Source organism: Trichoderma asperellum, chromosome 3 (assembly GCF_020647865.1).
Source record: "Trichoderma asperellum chromosome 3, complete sequence".
In the NCBI taxonomy this organism is placed as follows: domain Eukaryota; kingdom Fungi; phylum Ascomycota; class Sordariomycetes; order Hypocreales; family Hypocreaceae; genus Trichoderma; species Trichoderma asperellum.
The window spans coordinates 1,467,518-1,485,707 of record NC_089417.1 but is presented as its reverse complement, the minus strand read 5'-3'; the positions used below and the strand labels follow the sequence as shown (position 1 = coordinate 1,485,707).

Genomic DNA, 18,190 nt, shown 5'->3' with positions numbered 1-18,190 from the left:
ATACTTTGTATATGTAAGCAAGAAGGGGGGGAAAAAGAAAAGAAAGAAGAATGTCCGGCAAGGATATGATGATGCTATTCACGGAACGGCTAAGAGGCTCTGATGCATCACATGGCTCGGGTTAGCCTCCAGCTAACGGCTCGTAGCACGCGCGCAGCGTCCATGATGTCCTTTCCAACGCCATCGCCGCAGAATGCTCTGGTCAGCGGTGTATCTTGGTTGATATCTTGATCAGGAAATAGTAGTACATACTTACGATAAGTCATCAAGCAACGCCAGCTTTCAAGTACCCCACCGTCTTCCCAAGGTGAGAGCCCGTTAGCTCTTCCCAGCCGCAGCTGTCTACATCTACATGGCCCTGCGGCTTTGGCCCAGATGCAGATGCGCTGCAGGAGAACTCTGCCGGCGAAGCAACGCTCCAGTGGCAATTGCTGGCAGAAAAGCATGTCCCGGCAGATCTTCATACTTGGCCGGCTTTTCAGCGAGATAGACCGGCTTTTAGTAGAGATGCAAGTGCAGAGTAGGGCATGGCAGTATTATAGATGGCAGGGCTGCATTTGTAACCCGGAAGGCGGAGCGAATCGCCGCTACCTTCCAAGTTTTTGATTGACTCCATTGTAAGCTGCGTGTAGGTTTGTTGGGATAAACAGAAGCTCCAGGTGGTCTCCTCCTACATGTGTTTCGCAGTGCAAGCGCGTGGGATAGGCACGACTTGGATTTCCATACTAGTACCTTAGGTATAGTAAGTATGGTAGGTACAAACAGGCTCTCTCTTTGCTATCCATTGGATTGGCGCGTGCCACCATCCTCTTCTCTCAAGCTTAGCCCTTGGTTTTCTGGCATGGCTCAACTACAGCTTTTTGGTGGGAAACAATCCTCTTCAACTCGGTTGCAGGGCACTCAACAGTGATCATGTAGGTAAGTACTCAGCTAGGCACTGGCTGAACCAAGTACCTAACTGTTGAAAGAAGGTATCGATACATCGAAAGGCGTGAGCATCAAGTGCTTGTACACCCAGCAATTGAGGGGCGGGCGGGGAGATCCCAAGGAAGACGGTGATCCTTCAGGCGAGCGGGATTGCCTATACGGCCCTCGCCACCGCTACCGATGCGACTCCGGCTCTAGGTTTGCTATTCCGAAAAGCCCACCCCGAATAAACGACAAGGATCTTGCGCATGTCTCTGCGGTGCGGTGCCCGCAGGTGCTCTTCTAGGTTAAGGCGAAGAGGCTGCCAGCAGTTTGCGAGCCTAAGAGTTGGGCTTGAATGCTGCGGCATACAAGCAGGTGGCTGCAACGGGACGATGCCCTGCCCCAATTCCATACAGGCAACGCCATGTACCGTACGTGCGTGGTATTCTGTTGCGGCACTGCGTTTGGAGCAGCGCGTTTGCTTGCACGACGCTACGATGCCGTGGTGTCGAATTTCCATGGCCGCCGCGGCAATGGGAACCAGCCTGGAGTTCGCATCACGACTCAATCAACTGCCGCATGCGAAAGCAGACGACGATCAATCTGCCGGCATCTACTAAGCACGCACGCTCAGGCACTGTAGGCAATTGATGCTTGCTGTCTGCCTCGGCGATGCGTACAGATCAGATACGGCCGCATTGAGGTGCCACAGCAGCATGCAGCATGCGGTGAACACGCTCTCCGCAAACAACTCATCCATGCAGATGTTTACATACATGCTGCACCAACACTGCTGCTGAACCATGGCCCATGGGCATGGCTGCAAACCATTGGATAGGCCAGCATGCAGAGTCTTGCGTCTGGCCTCGCTCGTCACCTGGATAGGCCCAGACAGGACGCTGCCTACCAGGCATAGCTGCAGCTGCATGTATGTGATGGCTGCCTTTATCCATATCTGTAGCCGCCACCGAACAGCGTCGACGAGTTGTCCCGAGTCAAGGTCCCTCGTCTGCGCTAGCCGAACCAACAAGACTCGACTCGGCCAAATTACCTTAATTTTTGTCCAGGAAGAACGGATACCAGCTCCGGCGCTGAATTTCCCCTGAGTCCAGCAAAGCCTAACCTTAAAGGACGCTCCTCGCCTGGCTACATACAGGTGGGCTTCACTTGTACCTGTTGAGATTCTGCTCCTTAGTACCTACTATACCTAGTAGGTATTGCTAAGCACATGTATTCGAGCACGAGTAATCCGCATTTCTGCCTCCCGTATACAGATAATAGGAAGTATACCTACCTACCTACATACCTACCTCACTTGCCCGGGCAGCATACAAGGCCGATTAGGACGCTCTCTGCACCAGCACAGCGGCCAATCTGCTGCCACAGGCTCAGGCCCGGTGAAAGATCTAGCGCAGCGACACAGCTGCCGCTTCGGCACAGCGTAGAGTTGAGGCCACCTCTTGATTGGCGCCGCAGCCCAACCGCAAAGTCGCTGTGGCACCGCCTCCTGCACCTGCTCGACGGGGCTCTTCCGGGCCTTTCGCAGCGCTCGCCGTAGCGCCGTTAGCACTGCACTGTAGCCAGGTCCGCTCCGCCACTTGCCTAAACTGGGATGCCAGGAAATGATTTCTCTCACGCTTCGTGCTTCAGACAGATCTTCTCCCGCCATCTCTCATCCCCACGCTGCTCCTCGCCCTCTGCCTCCCTCTGTGTGCGTGTATGATACGGTCTCGACGTCCATGGTGAGGCTCTGGAGCTGATTTTCTTGCCCTTACTTTTCTTGTGCTCCAATACGCTCCTTTCGCCTGTACTGTATCTATTATCCGCCTGTTCAATTTCCCTTTCCGACGGGGCTGAGGCCGTCGTCAACCGCCCGCTGCACTTGTTCGCTGAGTGCCTGTACGCTCCATTCATCTGTAATTCAATACTACATCAAAAATACCGACTTGGGCCACTGCATTCGAACCATTGTTCGGTCGTTGCCCCGTCCAGCGTGGCCTGTTCCAGATTGTGAGGTGCGTTTGTCATCCAGTCCTGTTTTGCATTATACAAACACTTTTGGTCCCCAATTTCCATCTCCCTCTGCCCTCGTTCGCAGTGCGTGTCTATGACCACTGCCAGTATGACATACCATCCCTGGGACTCGACCAATTCGGCGATGAGCCGGCCGAGGCACTTGATCAAGGAGATGGGATGCTGGCTGGGCCACGGAGCTTTGCTGGCTGATTATCCTCCGTCTTGGCCAATGCCTCTTCTTTCGACGGCACGGACTGAGCAAAGGGTCAACATCGAGGCTGGGAGGCCCTTGGGTGCTTCGTACAACCAAGTCACCATCACCAGCACACGAGCACGAGCACGTTTTGCTTGTATACGAGCAACGGTAGCACTAGCGGCCATGGCCTGGCGTCACCTTGGCTGGGGAGCTGGATATAGTCCGGGCGTTTGGCTGCTGCCTCACGCTCCGCCTCGCCGTGCTCAATACCCAACACCAACGGGATGCTGAGCTGGCAGCGAGCCACCGATGACGACTCGGCCTCCCAACGGTCTCTGTCGAGCTTGATCCAGCGACCTGCTGCAGCACGACGGGTGGAAGCTGGACGCTGGATACACACCAAGGACCCCTGCCTGGCGCGCTGGCCCCAGTCCAGCCCAGACCATCTGGGCATCCACCGGCTCATCCTTGCTCATCCTTGCTTGTGGCTGCAACACCGACCACAGACCAGCATCGCCTTGCCTCGTCAACGGTCCAATCCCTTCGCCCTATCCCACCCCGCCTCCAGCGTCGCTGGCTCCCGTACCTGGCCCTAACCTCCTCGTCCACAACGACCAGGCGTGCTGACTCTTGTCCTTGTGCTTCATGTCTGCAGCGGTTTAGGCTATATAGTCCGTCCGAGCGCAGCCAATTCGGCGTGTACGAGTATTGTCGCTTTCCCTTCGCTGCCCGCCATGGAAGATTCGCGATTCCGCCCTCAGCAGGCGCCGAGGAGCGAGCCGCCCGTCAACCCGCTTGTCTCACCTGCTCGCGGTGCCGCTCGTATCCCTCAACAGCAACAGCAGCAGCCGTCGAGCCACGACTTGCGCTCCTCCTTACCTCGCCGCTTCACCACCGACTCGGGCCGTGTGCCAACTCTCTCTTCAATGAGCTCCTTAACCTCTCCACCCCGTAGGGCCGACATCCCTCAAGACTATAACGGATCCCAAGAATATAATAATGTAAGTCGCTGTTGGAGACCTGGCTAGGGACAAGTTTCTGCCGCTGCTTGCGGTGCCAGGCTGGGACTGCTGCAAAGCTCTCCGTTCTGTTCATGTGCGATATTGGCTGACTCTCTGCCACGCAGACGCTACATAGGGTCCAATTGGTAGGCAGCCCCCAAGCGATGGCTTCCAAGCACAACCAAGCCCATCTAATCCAATCGCCACATCCCGTGCTGAATAGCTTGAGAATCGCGAGCTCGACTAACTCCGTGCTCTTTAGATTGAGAAGAAGCGGTTAGAATATGAGAGGATTCGAGAACAGAGACGGCTCTTTGAGATCGAGATGCACGCATTAGACCAGAAACAGCGACGAGAGGCGCTGGAATTGGTGCGAATGGAAGAAGAGATGAATCGATTCGCCGGGCACCAATCTGAGCCGACAACCCCTCCCGAATATCGAAACACCAACAACGGCTTTCCTTCCATCTTCTCGCGGCCGAATCGCTTCTCGACTTCGAGCATAACTTCTCCCCCGGGCTTATTTGGCCGACCAGCTCGCTCCGGTTCGCTATTGGACTCTCCTGTCCACGGCACCAGCTCGCTCCAGCAGTCATACGGGCTAGATGATGCCCAAGTGCCATCGCGATCTGTTCCTATTACGCGCCGCAACAGCGATGACGATGATAAAGAGGACGCTGTTCGTCAAGACCCGAGCAGTCAGCGGTCTACAAACTCGTAAGTAACACAGCGAAAATAACTTCCTGTTGATTCCCCTCCTCTTGGTGGCTAGATATTTTGAAATTGTGTAAAGTGTTTGCCTCGAGTAGCAAGGGCGGGGTGGTATCTTAATGCATGCGAGACTTGGCTTGCCTGATGACTGAGTGCGAGCGCGCTTTGGATTCATGCCTGCGCAGCACTGTTGCTAGTCGCCAGGAACGAAACCCGCGAGCCATCTCTTGTGCAAAGCACGAGTACTTTGCGCCACCTTGCATGTCAAGCTGCCACATCTACTCCTCCACTGACTCGAGAGCTCGACTCCTTGACCTGTCCCATCTAGCTAATCTTTGATATTAGGAGGATAAATCGGTATTCCATGCCGGTCACTCGCTCAAGAACTGGATTTTACGACACGAATCTTGATCAAACAAACACAACGCGCTTTTTGTTTGGTGACGACGAGCCACACCACCTGACTTCCGGCTACACTGCTGACGAGAGCTTCCCCACGCTTGTTCGCCGTGACGACCAAATTGTGAGTACTCATTCTTTTAGTTTCTTTATTCTTGCAAAGTTTAGATGTAACATAAACCCTTGAGGGCGCTGCGTTTAGCGTACATTGGTAGCTTCTCCTCCTGTTCTCCCAGTGTTATCACTTTCGGGCTGCCATATTGGGATGACAGACGCCCGGCAGCTGGTAGCAGGCAGCACACCTCACACACACACTCTCTCTGCTATCCCTGGCACGCGTTTACCATGGCAACTCTTATTTCCCTCCTCTTACTCTTCCTCTTCCTCTTCCTCCTCCCCCTCCTCTTCTCTCTCATCTTTTTCCCTTTTCCCAACATCACACTTCTCCGTGTTCTATACCCAGTTTTCCCACACCACTCTTTGATGTGCCCCTTATCAACCTGATTCTTATAATCAGTTGTTTTCAAATTTGCTAATTTCGCCGTCCTCTCTTAGCTATCGGCCTCATCAGCCGCTCTCGACCTTGCTCTGGCACCCTCGCCTAACCCTGAAGCGCGGTCCTCCAGCCATTGGAGAACCAACGTAGCCCGGCATCGTACCCAGCACAGCATGTCTGCCATTAATGGGCACTCCATTGGCCAGACGGGCGATGCAGGCAACATTGGAAGCCGCCCTGCATCTTTCCGGCACTCTCTTGATCTCAAGTACATCTCGGAGAATTCAAATGAGACTGCTGGTGCTTCTCAGGCGGTCCACCCACCTCCCAAGTTGCATAGCTCTTATTCTGCCAACGACATCCCTACTGTCAAGAACCCTGCAGGTACCTCTATGATAAACGGTGGTGCAAATAACCACGCTCAGCAGCACTTCCATAATCATAATGCTAGCATCGGTCGCATTCCGGCTGGAGCAGTACCAGTTCGACATGCTCGTGAGTTGTCTAACGATAACAATATCAGTGCTAGTCGAGAGCAAGCTGGCGTCTTCCCATCGATTAACTCAGCCCTTCAAGCTAACGCTGCCCCGTTTGGACCGACCATGGCATCTGCGGCTCCTCACCCCGCAACCCCTCATGCTGCCGCATCTGCGGCTTCTCCTGGCAGTGCAGCGTCAACGAGTTCGTACAGCACTAACTTCTATCCAACAAATGGCTTTCCAACCCCAAGCTCCACTTCGAGCCCTTCATACGGCGCTCATTCACTCTCTGCTGGAATGCAGCAGCTGAACATTAATGGGGCCAATGGCGGCGGCGCATACACATCTCAGAATTATCCTCCTTTTGGTAACGTATCCTACAGCCAGGGCAACCAACATCGTGACAGCCAGGCTCGTGTTATCCAGCATCGTCGACAACTAGATAACGAAAGTGAGTGTCATGGCAGTAATATTTCTTATTTTACCCTTTCTCCTTAATACTGACATTCTTTTTTGTAGCAATGTCTCGATATCAAAATATGCCACTGGATTCATTTCGAGGCCAAATTTATGAGCTATGCAAAGATCAGCACGGCTGTCGCTATCTCCAAAAGAAGCTGGAAGAACGCAATAGCGATCAGGTTCACATGATTTGGCTCGAGACCAATAAGCATGTCATAGAGCTCATGACGGATCCGTTTGGTAATTATTTGTGCCAAAAGCTCCTCGAGTTCTGCAATGACGACGAAAGAACTGTCCTTATCCAGAACGCCTCCCAAGATATGGTGCGCATCGCTCTTAACCAGCACGGAACGAGAGCCCTACAGAAGATGATTGAGTACGTCGGTACTCCTCAACAAATCCATCTCATTATCGAGGCTCTCCGTTTCCGAGTCGTAGAACTCATCCAGGATCTGAACGGCAACCACGTCATCCAGAAGTGTCTTAACAAGCTCACTGCTACTGACGCCCAGTTCATTTTCGATGCTGTCGGCAACAACTGTATCGAAGTTGGTACCCACAGGCACGGCTGCTGCGTGCTTCAGCGCTGCATCGACCACGCAACGGGTGAGCAGAAGCTCTGGCTGATCCAGCGCATCACTGAGCATGCGCGCATATTGGTTCAGGATCCATTTGGGAACTACGTTGTCCAATATATCATTGATCTCAATGAACCCACCTTCACTGAGCCTATTGTCGGCATGTTCCAGGGCTGCATCAGCCAGCTCTCTCGCCACAAATTCAGCTCCAATGTAATTGAGAAGTGTTTGCGCTGTGCTCAAGCTCCTTCCAAGGACATGATTGTAGAAGAGATGCTGGCTCAACCCGAGATGGAGCGCCTTCTTCGTGATTCATTTGCCAATTATGTCATACAGACGGCACTTGAATTTTCAACTCCTCACCAGAAATACCGTCTTGTTGAGGCTATCCGCCCTATTCTTCCACAGATTCGTACAACTCCATATGGACGTCGCATCCAAGCAAAGATTGCCGCTTATGATAACCGCGGAAGCGCTGCTTCGAGTGGACAAGTCACTCCTTCTGACAACACAGGTGGCCAAATACCTCTGCGTCCTAGCCACAACCGAGGAATTTCTGGTCCTGGAGTACTCCCCCCTATTGGTCCCAATGCCAGTGCCAATACCAACGGGACAGCGGGGCCTAGTATTGGAGGTCAGGGCATGCGCCAGCAAGTGCCGCCTCCATTCACCAGCAGTACCTCTATGCCGGCATCCTCTACAACCTCCAGCTCGGGTGGCTCTGTCCAGCCTCCCCAGTTCAATCAAAGATTTAGCCAGGGACACTCTGCTAACACTTCGGTGGATGGTGGCGAGACGCACTGGGTGTAAACTATTTGAAACTTCGTCTATTTTGACGATATACGTGTATAATGCCACTTCACCCGCCTATGCTTTTACGTTATTCACTCATGAGATTTCAGTGGAATACGACTTTATGCGGCACGGTGGTGACACTGTCACTATGATGACATTTCTAATTCTATTTTCGGTTTCCTTTCCTATTTTGTTTCATTAGCTCCGCAAGCCAGAACGCGATATTCCTTCAGGAACGGCCTGCTCAGATACTGAGTAGTAGCACAGCATTTATACGAGTGTTTTGCGTGTATATTACGAACGAGTGAACGCGGTTCGGAAATCATTTTTTTCGGTTTGCGCCATCCGTGCCTCAGGCGATGTGCATACGATTTGAGAACACATAAACAGACGAGGCAGCCCAAGAGTTCGTCTATTATTGTGCTTGGATCGTTGCCGCCCCTAGTATTGGCTCCGATGACAGACTATTGTTTTTCTTCTTCTTTTTCTTCTCTTTCGATTCTTCTATTGTCATTTGATGTGTTTTTCCCTCCTCGGTTTTTCAGTTCTACCACCTAGAATGGTTTTCTTTTATTCTTTTATTTGCCACTACGGACAGTCATTTAAAATGGCATACGTTGGATTTTGCGGTCCGGGTGCCTCTTTTGGAAGACTGCTGGATTTTCATTGGAGTTGTACATCTGGTTTGTTGAATGGATCAACTCCCCAGTTCGCTTGGAGGTTGTTGAGTTGTCCAATTAAGTGACAATGGTATCTCAACATTGGAGCTTTAAAAGGCCAATGAAGAATATTTGGACCATATGAAACGGCTGGATCTTAGTTAGGGCTCAATGAACTGGTAATGTCACCAATGCGCAAACCTAGATAGCTGGATTTGTGCTCTCGTTCCTTTTCCATTCACATTTTGCCCCGCCTTTTCCCTCACGTTTCTGCACAAAATTGCCTGCAGTTTGCGCGCGGCTTGTATTATGTTTGAGAATGAGAGAGAGACAGACAAAATTGGAGCCATTTGAACCCGGTTTTTACTTTGGGGGAGTTCAATTTCACGATGATGGAGCAAGTAAGACAAGCTTTCTTCTGGATCGGGGCTGATATGCTTTGGGCCTTTTGCGTACGGAGGTCATAACGAGATAAAAGCTCCTTGCTTTCTGGATTGTATTTAGAGACGAGAAATCATTTTGCTATTTATCAATTGAAAATGGAATGGGTACTGAAAAATGAAAAAAAAAAAAAAAAAATTTCCCCTCTTGGTGTATGATGCTATGTGATTTGCATATCAACGAGGGTATTATAATGAAATACTAATACTTTGCGTCTTACGTAGGGAACACTGGCAGAGTTGAGATTGGGACACACGCGGGAAGATGAAGAGTGAAAAGTCACAATTGCTTTCTACATAGGAAAATTTTGAAAAGAAAAAAAAGAGATATCATCGCAGTTCCGAAATAATTAATCGGAAAGTGTTCATGCCATTTCCATTAAAGAACTACCAAAGAAGAAAGTAGCATCTTTTGGCCTTTCTTTTTTTTAAAACTCCGATCTTCCAGGCTACCTCCGTGATATTGTTCCTGCTCGCAAATACATTTCTGCTGCAACAGTAAAAAAAACCGAAGAAGACCACCAAAGAACTCTCTCGCGATGAACACTCCCAGAAGGATATCCAGGAACGCAGGCACCGCAAAACTGCCCCGGCCGTCAACGCTTCCGCTTTCCGGCGGAGAGCATTTACCTGTAGCGCCACAGGGACAGGGTGTTGTGTCTCTTCCAGGTCTTTCTGCGGCCAGCGGTGGTCTTGTTGTAGCGGTGGCCCTTGTTGAGACCACGGGAGCGCTTGCCGGTGGCGGTAAGGCCACGAGCCTCGCGGTGCTTGTGGACGGGGTTGACGATCCAGTTGATGCGGGGGTCGATGCGGATGGCCTTGTGGCTGGGGTCGACGAGGATGACCTCGTAGTACTTGTAGGTGGAGTCCTGGTTGATCCAGTAGGAGTTCAGGACGCGCAGGTTAGCGCAGCGGCGACCAACACGCTCCTCAGCGGTGGCCTTGAGGGAGCGCTGGTACTTGAGCTGGTTGATACCCTGGTTGGTGGGCTTGCCTGTTTTCGTTCCAAACTTGTCAATAAACAGAACTCTTGCCTAGAGAAGAAAATTTTCTCGTAGAAAGTTGAGCAAACGTACCATAGGTGGCACCCTTGGGGGCAGGGCGCTTGCGGCCACCACGGCGGACACGGACGCGGTAGATAACGTAGCCCTGCTTGGCCTTGTAGCCCAGACGGCGAGCCTTGTCGGGGCGCGAAGGGCGGGAGGCGCGGTGAATAACGTTCAGTTGACGGTACTATATTAATGCACTCTCAGCAAATGTTCAACGAGTGTATAGCAAAGACAAGGGGGGTGATGTAGGTGTTGGCAGTTGGAAACACAGAAACTCATCAGTCATGGACCTTTCTTGTTTTGCTCCATCTCCTTTCTCTCTCTCGTGACCTTCAATGCCGTTTCACGGGCAAAGAAAAAGGAACGGCATGGTGGGAAAAGGGAAGACAATTTCCCAATCTCACACACACACACAAGTCCTGTCCAAAGATGGAGGTAGCCACAGAAGAGAGAAGAAAGAGAGTAGAGAAGGAAAATCTAGACCGAAAAAAAAGTTTCAATTCCCACTGCCTCGACCTCATCCGGCCCCGTCCACAGAGAACGTATTGAAATTTTTTTTTTATGTATTTCGTCTCGGGATGTTTTGCGTGTTTGTGATAATCATTCGGAGTTGTAACGTACTTCCCAGCAGCGCACACGGAGAAGGAAGCGGACCAGGTCGGACTGCTTCTTCTTCTGGAGCTCTTCGACATACTTGAGGGCACCCATTTTTGCTGCTCGGCGACGATGACGACAAACGTTAGCTTTACAGACGACGTTTTGCTATTCACTCCTCAATGGAAGAAGAGGAATTGGAATGTAGAGGAATGGGACGGGGAGGACAAACCGGCTTGAGGTCAGAAAATTTCCTGCCGAGGGTTAGTTGAACGAGGTTGGATCGAGAGGATGTCGAAATTTCGGAGGAGAAGGCTGCAAAACCCAAAACCGATAATGAAAATTCAAGGGCCTGTTTGTGGGTTAAGCGACGGGCTAAACCCATAATGGCTCTAGCGTGATAGGACTTGCCCCTCAGAGCCCTCATGGGCTTTTTTGGTGGGAAAAAAGATGGGTGGGGAACTGATGAGTCAGCCAGATGAACGAGACAAGCTCGCTGCAGACGATCTACAAGATAAAGTGGGGACACCAAGAAGACTTTGAGATCAAGTAGGCCAAGAAAGCAGATGCTGGACAATGGTGAATGCTCGCTATTAGGCCAATCAATGTAAATTGATCTTATATATGTATCACGACAAGATCTTAGTAATTCCAGATAACGCCTTGAGAGCCTCCCGTACGACATCGCCCCAGGTATCTTCCCTAGTCGAGACCCCAGTCCGCAGCCATCTCCTGGCAGCTTGCTCAACTTCGTCATCCAATTGTGCTGCCGAACGAGGATAATCTGCCGTCTTCTCCCCAAGTACTATACCATTCAATGTATTTATCGTTATCTCCATAGCTCGTTTGTCGACTTTTGCTATGTCTTCAGAGTCTTGCTCCCACTGTTTGATCTCGAGAGGCTTTTTTAGATTGGCCGTGGCATGATTCAGCCGTTTATACTCATCTATAGTCTCCTGCATGTTTTGTAGATGCTCGCACGATTTCTGATATATAGTATTGGGGTTTCTGCTGGTCTGCTCATGCTCCAAGCCGATCATTGTTTTCCGGAGAGGTGTCGTCTTCGATTCAGTTGCAGTAATGCCAGACCCAAGATTACCAAGCCTGTCTTCAGCTCTACAGACCAACACCTCGTTAGTACTTCTGAGACGAGTATAAGAGGAGAAAACTCTCGGGAACTATCATACTGAATCTCTATCAAATGAATTAGCTCGTCTGCTTTTTTCCGAATGTCTCTCTTTGCAGTCGACACGCTAGAAGCTGTTGGCTTGATGCTTTTGGGGGTTCTTGCGGAATTCAAGTTCTCACTTCCATAAATTAATACCAAGTCCAGTGTCACAGGCACATCTGCAACTGATCTTACATAGTCCCTGATCGTCCTTTCTTCGCAGATTTTCTGGCTTTCGATGGCTGTTCTTGGCTGTTCGTCCGCAATTTACGAGATGCTCGCGAAGTCTTCACCGCTGCCGGCACAACCTCAGGTGTTGCATCTTCTAAAACCAAGTGTCATTGTTGAATTCAATGCTGAGAAAAAAAAAAGGATCTCTCACCCTCTTCTGAAGCTTTTCTTTTCCGCGTCGTTGCGGGCATGTTGACAAAAGACAAGACAATATGTGGAATAAAGATTAGAAAAATGCCGTCGAATGTCTGAGGATTATCAACAAATGTTCATACAGAATAAATCATTTTGCAGAGAGAGAGAAGAAGAAGAAAAACGAGAAAGAAGAAGAGAAAAGAATTTGTTGCAAAATTGTACTCGGAGAATGCAAATGGGTGCAAAATAGCTAGCTTCGTCGCACCTTCCTTCCATCGAGAAGGTACCCTCGAATACGGAAGGTACATCTCTGTGCACCCGCCCTTGCAAAGGAAGAACGTCTACATATCAAGATATCCGCTCTTGATACATTTCATTTACTCATGTCAATATATCCTGTTCAAAGCGGCGGAACCCGAGAAATAGGTTTAGGGTAGTGATCAATATTAGCCAATTTCGTAGTCATTTTCGCCTTGGGTGGTTAAAAGTGCTGGCTGCAGCATATCACGCAAGTCTCGGATGCCGAGATGGTGCAATTAATCATCAATTCAATGCCAATATAATATTCTCTTTATAAATCTGGATGATTCTTTATCTTTGAGAAAACGCAAATACTAATGTGGTCCAAATTCTGTAAAGTAATATAATAAGAAAGAAAGTTTGTCGAGAGAGCATGACAAACAAGAAGAGCATATAAATAGGAAAAAAAAAAAAGATAAAAATCTCTTGTCGTACATGACATTAGCCATACCCAATCCGTTCCCTTTTTTTGATTGTGTATTAGTTACAGCATGCATTGTGTTAATTCAGGTCTCTCTGTCTATATTCTCAGCCAATGGAAGCGAAAGCAAAACCATACCCATTCTCCATTCTTTGATCTCGCATGTCCAATAGCCAAATCCGTAATCCATACCAGGGTTATAGAGGGATAATATGTATGTATATGTATGTATATAGCAAAAAAGATTTCCAGATGTAATGACTGTCGCGAGAGGGGCTCATGTTGTAATAACGAGAGGAATGGTGCTACAGACTCCCCTCTTCAAGCAGGAAAAAAAAAACCCTCGGGTTCCGCTCATGTGATGTTCATTCTGAGCCATAGCCGCCGCCGTAAGAGGAAAAAATAATAATAAAATAAACCTGAAGAATAGGCATATTGCAAAAAGAAATATTTTGTCTTCTTTTATTCTTTCATTATCGTTGAATATCCTTTAGAATATAGCAAGCAGCGCGCAATAAAGAAAAACGAGCGTTGTAGTCTAATCATGCTATAAGTCGTCCAAATGTTGCCGTCCAAAAATTTAGTGAGTGTTAAGTGAGAGACCTTGGAAACTGGCTGTCCACTCGCCGGGAGGTGAGATTGCATTCACGCCCTGGGGTGGCTGCCCAGGAGGTGTCATGGTTTGAGAAGCAGGAAATCGTTGGCGAATTGACTGGAGATCACCCGAGTGTGAGAATCCAGCGCCAGCGAAGGCATCGGCGCCCTGGTTCACGCCCAACGTGTATGAGCCACCGTTATTCATTCGAGTATTGCCGAAAGCCCCTGTAGAGCCATATGCGTAATTTGGAGGCGGAAATCCGGTGGCCGCAGGAGCTGGCCTATCCGTGGCCAATTGAGACTGGGCATAGCCAGATCGTAGGCCCCGAGCTTGTTGTGCAGCGCCAGCGAAAAGTTGTGATTGCTGTTCCTGCTGCGAGACTTGGTTCGGGCGACGTTCATTTGGATTTGCTCCGCGACCAACACCAACGGCACCAGGTCCAACTCCGCTCGGCGCTTGGATCCCCAAGGTAGGACTAGCAAATGATGCCGGGTTGATAGCGGACATCCAGATGCGAGTCTTGTAAATCTTGAAGAGATCCGTGACAAGCGAGTTGAAGTTGATATAGGAATCAGCAAAGTAGTAAAAGGTCAGTTTCTTCCAGTCCCTAATAATTCGGTTAGTTTGATGTGATGTCGCCATCAAGAAGACATGTTTCAACTTACATTTGGAACTCAGCGTCAAGAATCTCCATGTTCAGGCCGTGTTCCTTGACCTTTTGCATGCACACTCTCTTCGCCTTGGCCTCCTGTCCTTCTTTGTCTCGCAGAGAATGAATCTCGTGATTCTGGGCGAGACGCTTGATGAGCTTGGGGCGTAGCTCGCCAGCACTGGGCTCTTGCATGTGGTGCTGATTCGGTGGGCCCATGCCACCAATTGCACTGCCCTGGAGGCCATTGGACGAAGCCAAGAGGCCGGCACCTGAACCTTCCTGTGCGGCAGCTGCGTTTTGAGAATACATCATTAACCATTTGTATTGCTCCTCTGCATAGTGTTCCTTGAGCTCTTTGGCTGTCTGCCAATCGACGTTGTCTCGTGCAACAGTTCCTAGGTCGGTGCCTCGATCAGCCTCGACAATGACGAGGTCGCCAGGCTTGACGGTAAGCCCAGTCCCTTCTTGGATGTAAAATACATCCGCTCTAGCACACTTGAATAGGACAACGTGTAAGAGCTGGTTGTGCCTTGGTTGACCCACGCTGTACACGTTGCGATGAGGAGACGGCGGACGGTTAGCAGAAAATTGACCATGCATTCCAAACGGAGAAGCAAATGGATTGCTAAATCCCGACGGCATAGAGCCCGCCATGTTACCGCCTCCGGGGAAGAAATTAGCTGTTGAGGAACTGTTAGCGTCTGTGTACACGCAGGTGGCCTGGTCCAAAGAAAACCTACGATTACTCGCGCCTCCAAAAGCTGAGCTGTCTGGATAGCCGGACGGATAGCCCTGGTTCAACTGGAGATCAGGATTTGGGGCCTCCAGTGTCGCAACAGAATCGGCAATCGAGCTGATGGATCCTTGTCGTGTGGGCATATTGGCAAAGGAGTGGCGTCTACTTTGGGAAAGATCATTTGCAAAGTAGCTTGGAGAGCTAGACCAAAGCGCCTTCTTCAAGTTGGGGACTTCTTTCCGTCCATCAAAGCCCATGGGATTACGGTATGGGCCTGAGATACCAAACTCGCTCATTCTCCTATCGGTAGGTCGCCTGCCTATGCCCTCGCCGTCATTTGTTTCGTCAAGCTCATCGATAGCATAATCAGCTTCTTCTGGAACGTACTCTCGAAGGGGGTATCCGTTGCCATGATAAGAACCGGGAGCACCTCGTTGTCGAATCCTTGAACCGTACTGCTGTTGCTGCTGAGCCTGTTGCTGCTGCCTAAGCATGGCATTCTCTCGCGCAAGCATCTCAATAGCTTTAGCTTCAGCACTCTGATGGAAAGAGCCTTGGAGAGATTCGGATGAGTTTTCGTCGTCGTCATCTTCCACTTCTTTGACCTTTCCCAGCATAGTTCCGTCGCTCGACATCTCGCTTAGCATGCTAGGCCGTGAAGGTCGATGTTGAAGAGCAGGATAACGGGCCCGACCAATGACGGTGGAGGAGCTCATCCCAGTGCCTGGTGACATTTCAGGATCCAGCTGTCCAGCAGAATACGATTGCGAGCGGTAGGTTTTTGGCGTAGGATGAAGTGGAATGGGAAAGGGAATCTGTGAATTGGTGCCTGGTTCACGAGCGGCTGCGGAGGTTGGTGTTAGGTTAGACGAATCTGGGCCAAAGAAAGAGTTGCTTCCAGCTCCGGGAGGCACAGTTGAGGTAGGAGACGGGAGAACCTCGCTGAGTCTCAGCGGCGGATCTTTGCGGTCTGTGTTCCAAATACCAGTTCCCCAATGAAAGTTCGATCCTGGCGTGCGGCCCATTGTTGAGGACGTGGAATGAGATCCCCAGGTCCCCGCCCCGGTTTCAATGGATGGAGTGCTGGGGTGCGATGTAGTTGGAGACATTGAGTTGCTCGCAAATGACCCCTTGCGAGGTCGGCTGAGAGGTGCAGATGTATCGTTCAACCAAGAAGCCCGGCGGACAGGTTTGGGGGGCTGTGCAAGGGTTTGAGAGGTTTCGTGGCGATGATCTCCTTCGTCTTCAGAGCTGGCAAGCGCTTCAGAGTCCGGAGTCGACGTCCTAGCATTCACTTTCTCCAACAGCAGAGACTGGTTGGACGGCACCTGAGTCAACCTCGACGATGATCCGTTCTTAGCGGAGCCTGAACTCATGATCGGTCGATGGGGATAACGCTAATTGGGTGCAGGAGCGAATCTGTTCAATTCGAGCCGCGGTTGTTTTTCTGTGTGTGAACTTGCCTCCCCAAGTGGTAGAGGATTTAAGAAGTCGATACAAGCGGAAGTTAATTTTATGCCGAATAATAAGGCAGAGCCAAAAGGATCAGGTAATCGCCCGGGGGTGATTCGGCGTGTGAGGTCTTTCGAGCGAAAAATACCGGCGGGTGGAATATAGATCTGGAGGATGACGTTTGATAGGTTGGAATTTCAGAAAACGGATTGATGTTGTAGAAGAATAGATCTGAAAAAGAACAAGACAAAGCTATTTGATCGTTAGCACATCAATGCAGACCAAGGCAAACCCAGCTTATACAGACATAACAAGATGTCAACGATCTGGTCGAGAAGTCCTTCGCGGCCGCCTAGATCGCTACAATGAATAATGCGTGGCGGGGAGAGGGAGAGAAAGCGTCAGGACTGGGTCGAGGCCAGCTGAGCTGAGATTCAAAAGAACGTCCCACTTACCAGTCACAAAATGTCAGGTACGGTCTATGTGGGGAATCAAATGGGAGAATAAAAGAACTTCTAAGCGGTAGAAATAGTAGACGAGAGCGACTGGACGAGACGCGATAGGCTGACGAAGGTTTTTTTGGAAGTGGCGAAAGAAGCGTGCGTCGGCGTTCTCGAGCGGCAATGATGATGGTGGTGGTGGTTTTGGGTGGTGATGGTTGGGTGCCGCAAAATGCCGTTGGGCGATTCGATTGATTAAAATGAAACAAGAAAGGCGGGAGAAGAAAGGACAATATCGGAAAGTATAACGTCTAAGCCGGCGCGTCTAATCCAGAACCCGAAAAAGAGAAAGGCGAGAGAGAAAAGCAGACGAGACCAAAGCAGAAAGAGGACAAAAGAGGCAGGGGTTTAGGCTGTAAGGAGAGAGGATGGGACCAAGGCGAGATAATGCTCCGTACTCATCCACAGCCGCGGGAAATGGCGAGCGACGACTGCAGACGGAGGAGAGGCAATGGTGTTGCTAGAGCTGGAGAAGCACCTTGTGCCAGTCGAGGCCCATGATTCTCCTGCTAGAGGCCCAGGGACTCGCCAATCCAAGCGCAGCGAATGCTGACAATGCGCGACGCCAGCACGGGAGCTGTAGCAGCAGCAGCTTAGCAAGGCGCTGCGGCCAGGGGAGAGACGAGGTAGAGCGGGATGCTACAGGCTGAGTCGATCGCCAAGGACGCGGATCGAGTGAAGCTGCGGTGCGAGGGACGAGTGGCGATGGTGAAGGGCAGAGAGCTGGAACCCGGCAAGCGGCTGGACGGAAGCAGGATCAGGAACAGACCCGAGGTTTAAGTCAGTTCGGCTCAGTCGATCGGTTTGAACTCGAAGACGTCGCAGTTCGGCGCAGGTGGGGTGGAAGAGGTCGAGAGGCTCGCGACAGAGGCCAGCGCAGGTGTCGTGCGGTCGACGTTTTCAAAAGGTGGAGAGAGAGCCCCCAGGCCTGAGCGCCAGGGCAGTAAGTGGCGTAGACGAGGACGGCCGGCGTGCTAACTTTATGGGGTCCGGAGTACCCCGAAGTACCTGCTCAATAGCAGCTTGTAGCGCTAACGAGGCGGAGCCAGCGCCGCTGCAGAGCGCTGTGCAGAGCGCTATGCAGAACGCTATGCAGAGGGGAGATTTAGGCGCTGGGGTCCCCTGGGCGCCGCCAGACGCACGGAGCAGACAGCACTGGAGGAGTTACGAACTGCCAGGTACCGTCGCATTTGCTGCACGAGGGGGAGTTGCG

The 18,190-nt window shown here is 50.8% G+C and overlaps 4 protein-coding genes across 4 annotated transcripts; 1 reads left to right on the top strand and 3 right to left on the bottom strand.

Moving 5' to 3' along the window:
* Positions 1-2,544: 2,544 nt before the first annotated feature.
* Positions 2,545-9,256, top strand: TrAFT101_005081 (uncharacterized protein). The gene is made up of 6 exons (XM_066127377.1): positions 2,545-4,122; positions 4,248-4,268; positions 4,385-4,839; positions 5,179-5,356; positions 5,788-6,658; positions 6,727-9,256. The coding sequence occupies exons 1-6, from the start codon at positions 3,856-3,858 to the stop codon at positions 8,055-8,057; spliced, it is 3,123 nt and encodes a 1,040-aa protein (XP_065983488.1). The 5' UTR covers positions 2,545-3,855; the 3' UTR covers positions 8,058-9,256.
* A 173-nt stretch (positions 9,257-9,429) lies between these two features.
* Positions 9,430-11,078, bottom strand: RPL15 (60S ribosomal protein eL15). The gene is made up of 4 exons (XM_024901948.2): positions 11,017-11,078; positions 10,812-10,903; positions 10,218-10,374; positions 9,430-10,135 (listed from the first exon to the last, which is right to left on the bottom strand). The coding sequence occupies exons 2-4, from the start codon at positions 10,896-10,898 to the stop codon at positions 9,768-9,770; spliced, it is 612 nt and encodes a 203-aa protein (XP_024759560.1). The 5' UTR covers positions 10,899-10,903; positions 11,017-11,078; the 3' UTR covers positions 9,430-9,767.
* A 335-nt stretch (positions 11,079-11,413) lies between these two features.
* On the bottom strand, positions 11,414-12,626 carry TrAFT101_005079 (uncharacterized protein; the record flags this gene model as incomplete). The annotated part of the gene is made up of 4 exons (XM_066127376.1): positions 11,414-11,900; positions 11,972-12,091; positions 12,148-12,277; positions 12,584-12,626. The coding sequence occupies 4 exons, from the start codon at positions 12,624-12,626 to the stop codon at positions 11,414-11,416; spliced, it is 780 nt and encodes a 259-aa protein (XP_065983487.1).
* Positions 12,627-12,824: 198 nt separating this feature from the next.
* On the bottom strand, positions 12,825-17,897 carry TrAFT101_005078 (uncharacterized protein). The gene is made up of 4 exons (XM_024900304.2): positions 16,933-17,897; positions 15,030-16,729; positions 14,303-14,969; positions 12,825-14,244 (listed from the first exon to the last, which is right to left on the bottom strand). The coding sequence occupies exons 2-4, from the start codon at positions 16,399-16,401 to the stop codon at positions 13,620-13,622; spliced, it is 2,664 nt and encodes an 887-aa protein (XP_024759562.2). The 5' UTR covers positions 16,402-16,729; positions 16,933-17,897; the 3' UTR covers positions 12,825-13,619.
* Between the last annotated feature and the right edge of the window lie 293 nt (positions 17,898-18,190).